Source organism: Rhagoletis pomonella, unplaced genomic scaffold (assembly GCF_013731165.1).
Source record: "Rhagoletis pomonella isolate Grant_MI unplaced genomic scaffold, Rhpom_1.0 Rhpom_scaffold_00009, whole genome shotgun sequence".
Lineage (NCBI taxonomy): Eukaryota > Metazoa > Arthropoda > Insecta > Diptera > Tephritidae > Rhagoletis > Rhagoletis pomonella.
The window spans coordinates 33,023,953-33,030,877 of record NW_023458563.1 but is presented as its reverse complement, the minus strand read 5'-3'; the positions used below and the strand labels follow the sequence as shown (position 1 = coordinate 33,030,877).

The 6,925-nt window shown below is 34.4% G+C and overlaps 1 protein-coding gene across 1 annotated transcript; it reads left to right on the top strand.

The window, feature by feature from the left end:
• LOC118745896 lies at nucleotides 1–1,126 on the top strand. Its single transcript, XM_036479556.1, has 2 exons — nucleotides 1–58; nucleotides 146–1,126. Exons 1-2 carry the CDS (start codon nucleotides 35–37, stop codon nucleotides 452–454), a joined length of 333 nt encoding a protein of 110 aa, XP_036335449.1. The 5' UTR covers nucleotides 1–34; the 3' UTR covers nucleotides 455–1,126.
• The last annotated feature ends 5,799 nt before the right edge of the window (nucleotides 1,127–6,925 follow it).

Genomic DNA, 6,925 nt, shown 5'->3' with positions numbered 1-6,925 from the left:
GAAACAATTCTAATAGGCCATCCATTTCTCCAGAATGTCGACTTTACTTGACCCTCTGGTAAGTTATTCATATAGTTATTTGGCTCACGGAGGAAGTAAACAGTTTTATGCTTCTTCCTTTAAAATTGGACTTTCCACAATGAAGGAAATAGTGGCAGAAACGTGCGATGCCTTGTGGGAGATATTTGGGCCAATTTATTTGTCGATTCCTAAGAAGGATGAGTGGAAGCGTATCGCTATCGATTTTAATTCCATGTGGAATTTACCCAATTGTATTGGTGCAATTGATGGCAAGCACATAAACATATTTTGCCCATCAAACTCAGGTTCCCTTTTTTATAATTATAAAGGGAACTATTCCATTGTTCTGCTGGCGGTGTGTGATGCGAATTATACTTTCACTTGCATTGATATTGGAGCTTACGGCTCGCACAGTGATGGTGGCGTTTTATGAAATTCTGGCTTTGGGAGACAGCTCTATAGTGGAAAACTGGATCTTCCTGAAAACGATGTGCTACCATACTCTGACATAACTTTTCCCCATTATTTTGTTGGAGATAATGCGTTCCCGTTAAAGCCATTTTTAATGAGGCCGTACCCAGGTTTGTATGAACAATTTAAAAATTAGTATTTTCTAATTAAACTCATTTACTCATTTTAGGAACCAACTTATCTCTGGAGAGGCAAATCGATGGAGAATCCTTTTAAATCCCTTACAAATGAGCCCTTTATCTGCCGAGAAAATTGTAAAGGCTACGGTTCTCCTTCACAATTTTCTTAAAATGCACGATGGTAGCTATTGCCCGCCGGAATATGTTGACCAGGAGGACGGCGACTCTATCAGAAGAGGATTGTGGCGGAGTGATATTTCGACCCCCTTGCAAAGAGCTAGGCGGATAGGTTCGAACAATGCGTCACAAAATGCGTTTAAGTTAAGAGATGATCTGAAGAGTTACCTTGTATCCCATCCAATTTAAAGGATGGCACAATAAAAAAAGGTGATTTATATTTTTTATCTAATGTGCGAAAATAGTTAACATATAATGCTATTTTTAGCCTCAACAGAACCAAGATGAGTTTGCCAAGCGGAGACGCAAAACATGATGGCATGCAATAACAAAAACAATACAAATCAAATATTCAAACAGTATACAAAATTACCGAAAGTTCAACGAATTTTCATTAAAAGTTTAAATTTTTTAATAGAAATGTCTGGTATGCAGTTTCATAGCCCATACAATTTCAGTATAATAATGTGCAAATTAGAAGTGGGTAAAGATTATCGAGTGTTGCGCATTTCCTACATGAACAAAATGAAAAAACTAAAAAATCAGCGGTAATCTTTAGCTAATTGAAACTTGCACTTTATTATACTAGAATGTAATAGGCTACAAAATTGCATAATTATTTTTTAATATTCTGATTAACAAGTTCCAAAATTTTGACGATTTTCTTTTTAATTTTTTTAATTATACATTTTGTACAAAGTTTTCAGCTTTTATTTATATGGCTTCTGTAGTAAACACAAACAAACAATATCATTTCGAATTTGGTCCAAAATGATATGACCTACACTGTATATGCATATTGTAATTTTGATATGAAAAGAATATGAAATAATAATAATAAATAATGTGAAATAATATGAAAATAAAAATTATAGCCGCACCACATATTGACATCACTCACTGTACACTGTACAGCCCCTGTACATTTAAGAATTTAAACAAAACTTATAACAATTTATTTTTTATAGTTATTTTATTTTTTAATTCAGTTTATAACTTCACATTTGGTTTTGTGCTTTCTCATTCAGTTCATAACATAACCTTTCATTGTATTACAAAAGCTCATGCACATATACAGTGCCGCGCAAAATTATTGAACTACAAAAAAAAATAAAATATCTAAACTTTGTACAAAGCTCAGGAAAATTTAATAAATTTGCATACATATTTGCAACTTTTAATCAGATTTTTTGCAAAAATTCTAAGTATGCAGTTTTATAGCTCATTCAATTTTATTTGCTAAGAAATTGCGTAGGTTTTTGCACTTTGTTATACCAAAATTGAATGGTCTATAAAACTGTATACTTAGAATTTTTGCAAAAAATCTGATTAAAAGTTGCAAATATGTATGCAAATTTATTAAATTTTACTGAGCTTTGTACAAAGTTTAGATATTTTATTTTTTTGTTTTTTGTTGTAGTCTGAACAGTATTTTATAAAAAATTTTCAAAAATAAAGAGTAAACAATTTTGCATACATTCAATAAATTTGCACCTTTCTAATCAGATGTTTTCGATAAATTCTCATTGTTCCTCAGTGCAATAAATTTCGCACACACAAAAAACTAAATTCATTTTGATTAAAATTCACTAACAGTAATTTCACTCTCAAAAAAGGAACTGAATTCATATTAATTATAGTTAAGCACTTTGTCCGCTATTAAATACAAAATTTATAATGTCAATTTTTAGACTATCTTGTACTTCTTCGGAATGTTTCAAGAGGTAGCTGTCCAAAACTTTTAAAAAATCTGCGTTTCGGCTTAGAGGCTTTGGGGTTGATTCGGACTTTTGAAGCCAGTCGCTTACAGCTCCATACAGTTTGTCAAGTCGATCCTCGTCACTCTTGCGCTTTGCTTGCTTACTCGTACTGGGGGTTTGCTCTTCTACGCAATGGGCTTCAAAGGAAGAAATTGGCGGTGACGATTCGGTAGCGATGGGCGAATCGAATTGCGTCTGATCCTCGTTATCAAAAAGTGACTGCGACTCACATACTTCATGTTCAGCCTGTGATTGAAATGACTCTTTGCTAACAAAGCTTGTATTGCCCAACGTCCTGCGATAGGGAGGAAAATGCAATATATTTATACACATATATAAAATATTTTAGCATTATCATAGGGAATGTTTAGTATATTCCATCACTATTAGGTGCACGATCTCCCTTTTCAAACCACTGTATGTTTTAAAATAACAGGGCAGTCTGTTGACTGTATGAGTTGAAAACCGAAGCTGGAAAACTGCAACGTACATATGTATATCCTACCCTTATTTTGTTTTTTTTAATTTTATTTCATATTCAAGAAAGCTTACCGTCGAGGAGCAACGTGTCGTTGAAGAAACGCCATCGCCTCCATATACCACCATCGGCCAATTTCCTTCGCGGCACTTCCAGAAGGCGCTTTTCCACTTTCTTTTACAAAGTGGTCGCGAAGAGACCTCCAGCGACTCTGGCACTGCTCCACCAGAAGTTTTGAACAAATATGAATTACTAAGTTGTAATAAATTAAAAAATTCTACTTACCACTTGCACCTGTTGCAGCCGCCACACTCATCCAGGCCTTCTCCTTGGCCAACCGGTTTCTGTAACTAATAACACTCTTGTCGAAAAGACAAGGGTGCATTTGCACTGCCTGTATCAAAGTGTTTTCCATTTCTTAATTTAATATATTTTGTTTAAACAATTTTACCACAGACGCGTTGTTGGCACAAGACAAATGAAAATAATCAGCTGACAACTGACAGGGACGGATTTAAGTGCGCCAAAAGAATAAAGTAGAGCGACTCTCCTACGTTGCGGCTTCGCATGCGTTGCGACTGTGGCGCTCTGCATACAAATACATATAATTTACTCAGCCGTCAGTTGAATGCTTCTTCGGAACGCACGTAACGTGCTCTATCTGGCAGGGCTATAAGGCCGGTCCACATAGAACTTTCGCGTTGGCTTTGGCGTTGGCGTCGGTTTGACAGAACGCACGTTAAAAGTATGCTTTCTACAATTAACGCTTGGCAGCGAATGCTTGGGCCACTAAATTAAGATACTAACGACAGATAAATTAATATTTCATATCAATAATTGCATTAAAAACGATATTTCTTGCCCGCACTTGATTAAAAAGGAAAAATATTTCACATAATTTTATTTATTTGCAACAGCTGACGAGCGACGCACGCGAAAAGTTGAGAGTTGGCCATCTTTTTGCTTTGTGTTGGCGCGAGCGTTGTCGAATTTTGGCTGTGGACGGCTGCATTTGAATTCATGTATTCATAGTCAGCTGTTGAAGCGACGCCAACGCCAAGGCAACGCCAAAGTTCCATGTAGACGGGCCTTTATGGTCCATTCAATTTTGGTATTATAAAGTGAAAGTGCGGCTAAGAATGTACAAAAATTTCAGTATGGAAGAAAAAGTGCAACGCCTTGAACGAAAAAAATTCTCAAAAATCTACGCGAATTGAATGTACTATCAAGATCATTTAAACATCTCGGACTCGTCCATCACTAAAAATGATTATTTAAATCTAAAGTATATATTAAATGATATTTAATATTTGCTTTAGAAATGAAATTTCGACAAATTTGTTTAAACAAAAATGTTAAGCGCATATGCAGAATGTGGAAGCGATATTCTTCTGCTTGCGTTTCTATGTTTTTATCATTTATCAGTTTAAGCACATACGATTAAAGGTAAAAAACAAAAAATATTTTTAATTGCGGATCCGAAAGAAATATTTATTAGTTGCATTGAGTTACGCAAAAATTGTGCCGAAAATCAATCGATTGTGCTGAAGGTGCCGGCTGCTTCCGAAAGGGCCGAAAATGGCACAATGCACACTCATTTTCCATCACTGTCACCCATACAATCTCACTATTCTGCTGATTTTGTTTTCCCCTTCCGAGAACTTTTTGCTTCCACGCTTGCCAAGCACCGCTGTGCAAAGCTTTGCACGCGCAGTCGCCCGCGACACATATATGCTGATTTGGGCATCCCTACCATAAGCCATCAAATCCGTTTTTTGTTCCATTCCATGCGCTCAATGTGCTTTCATATTTTGAGCCAAATGAACGCAAATTTTCAACATATCGATAATATAGTATGAAAAGGGCGTATTTCGCATTGTCGCTGAAATTCAAAAAAGCCACAACTAACTACATTTTTTTATTGCATAAAACGATGTTCAGACTTATGGTTCGATGAAATGCATCATAATCAATCAAAAAGTGAATTTTGGAGTTTTAGTTAGTTACGGCTTTTTGTATTTCAACGACCTTGTAAGCTACACCCTTTCCATACTAGACTAACGATATATTGCATTCCAAGTCCCACTCCTCAATAGAATCCTTGAATTAATTCTTATTAGATTTGTTAACTCAGCTGTCAACTTATTCACATGTCATTATATCTTTATTTCGCTGCGTTCTAATTTTAACAATGATCACAAAATTAGAATAAATGCTGTTGTTTTCGAGCTGAAATGCTAATAAAAGGAAACATGGAACTTAATCATAATTGGTTTTGTGAGAAAAAAAACTACACTTATCTAAAAAAAAGTAGAATAAAAGTAGCTATTTTTTTTTCAACAGACCTTTGACAAATAATATTCGATAGTTTTATAATTCTTACCTAATTGAAGGTTATCATTTAACGCGTAAATAGTCAATTCTCTTTATAGCCAGACGTTGAACATTTCCGCTGGAAATATCTATTGAAGAATCTTGCTCTTTGACTTTAAATTACAAAAGAAGGAGGACGTAAGGGGGCAGTTTTAACGTAGTAAAAAATATTGGCTACCTGGGTTGCGAATGCGAATATTCGCAATAACCCTGATCTGTACAATGGATAAGGTGGATTTCATTACTGCGAATAATGCAAAAATTTTGCAAATAATGCAAACATTTCTAAGCAGAACACATGGAAAATATGAAAATACATAAACATATAGAAGTTTTACAAAATCTTCGGAAAACTTTACTGGAACTTAAACTGAAGCTCCATAGCAGGTTTTTCAGGCGTTGCGGCTTTCGAAGTCGTTAAGGCTTTTCAAGCGAGCAACTCCTCAACAAGCTTTTCGTGCTTGAAGTTCCTTTACATTTTGCAGTAAATATTTGCAAACATTCTCATTACAATCACTAATATTTGATTTTCTCTTTTTAAAATTTACAAAAAATATTTTATAGAATAGTTAAAGATTTAGTAGCAAATTATAGGCTGCGTTTCTTTATACATTCCGGATAATCCCATTTCACAGCCGGAATAAACAGAATGCGTATGAAATATACGTCAACGTATCATCAGGAACGTTCTAAAGAATAAATAAACAAAAAAGTTTATTCCAAACGTTCAGAATGAATAAAGAAATGCAGCCATAGAAATTATTTGTTGACAAATACCCAGAAGTGTTGGGATAAGTTTTCCGATAATTGAGATATCGAGTATACAATTAGAGTTCGATAAAAGTGCTACTTCTCTTACCATTTAATTTTAATTGACTCAGTACTTTTGTTCCATTTTTCATATTAATGTTCAAACAATAAATAATTTTTCCTTGTATTTTATTGTCTAACCTTTGAGTAAAATTCCTTTAAAATTATGAACACAGTTCGAAACTTAGCATCTTTCAGGCTTTGCAGACTTCAGTTGTGGAGCAGGTTCTATACAATTTCACTAAATCATCTTTCAAGCTTGAGCGGCTCAAGCCACAACGCCTGAAAAACCTGCTATGGATTTTCAGTTTTACAGCTCCAACAATGTTGCCAGAATATTTTCCCATATCAATTTCAACAGTACAATAAATAAATTAAAAATTCCAGCACTCTCTGGTGTTTTAAGAAGTAGATGTTTCTTTCATTATAACAATATATGACTTAAATATTCCTTTCGATAAAGTCTATTTGTGGTTATTTGTTTATTATCTAAACGGCTCATGTTATTTTATTTTAAACGAATAGTTTTATGTTATGCTTAATAGCATTAAAAATCCGTATTTTTTTTTAAACTCCATTCGATTTTTGAAGATGACAGGTTTTTGGTTGAAAATACAGTTTTTCCCCGGAAATATACAGTTTCTTGAAAAAAAAACTCTGCCAACACTGAGCCCCAAGCACATCACTAGTATAAAAATCGAACTTCTGAGAGATGA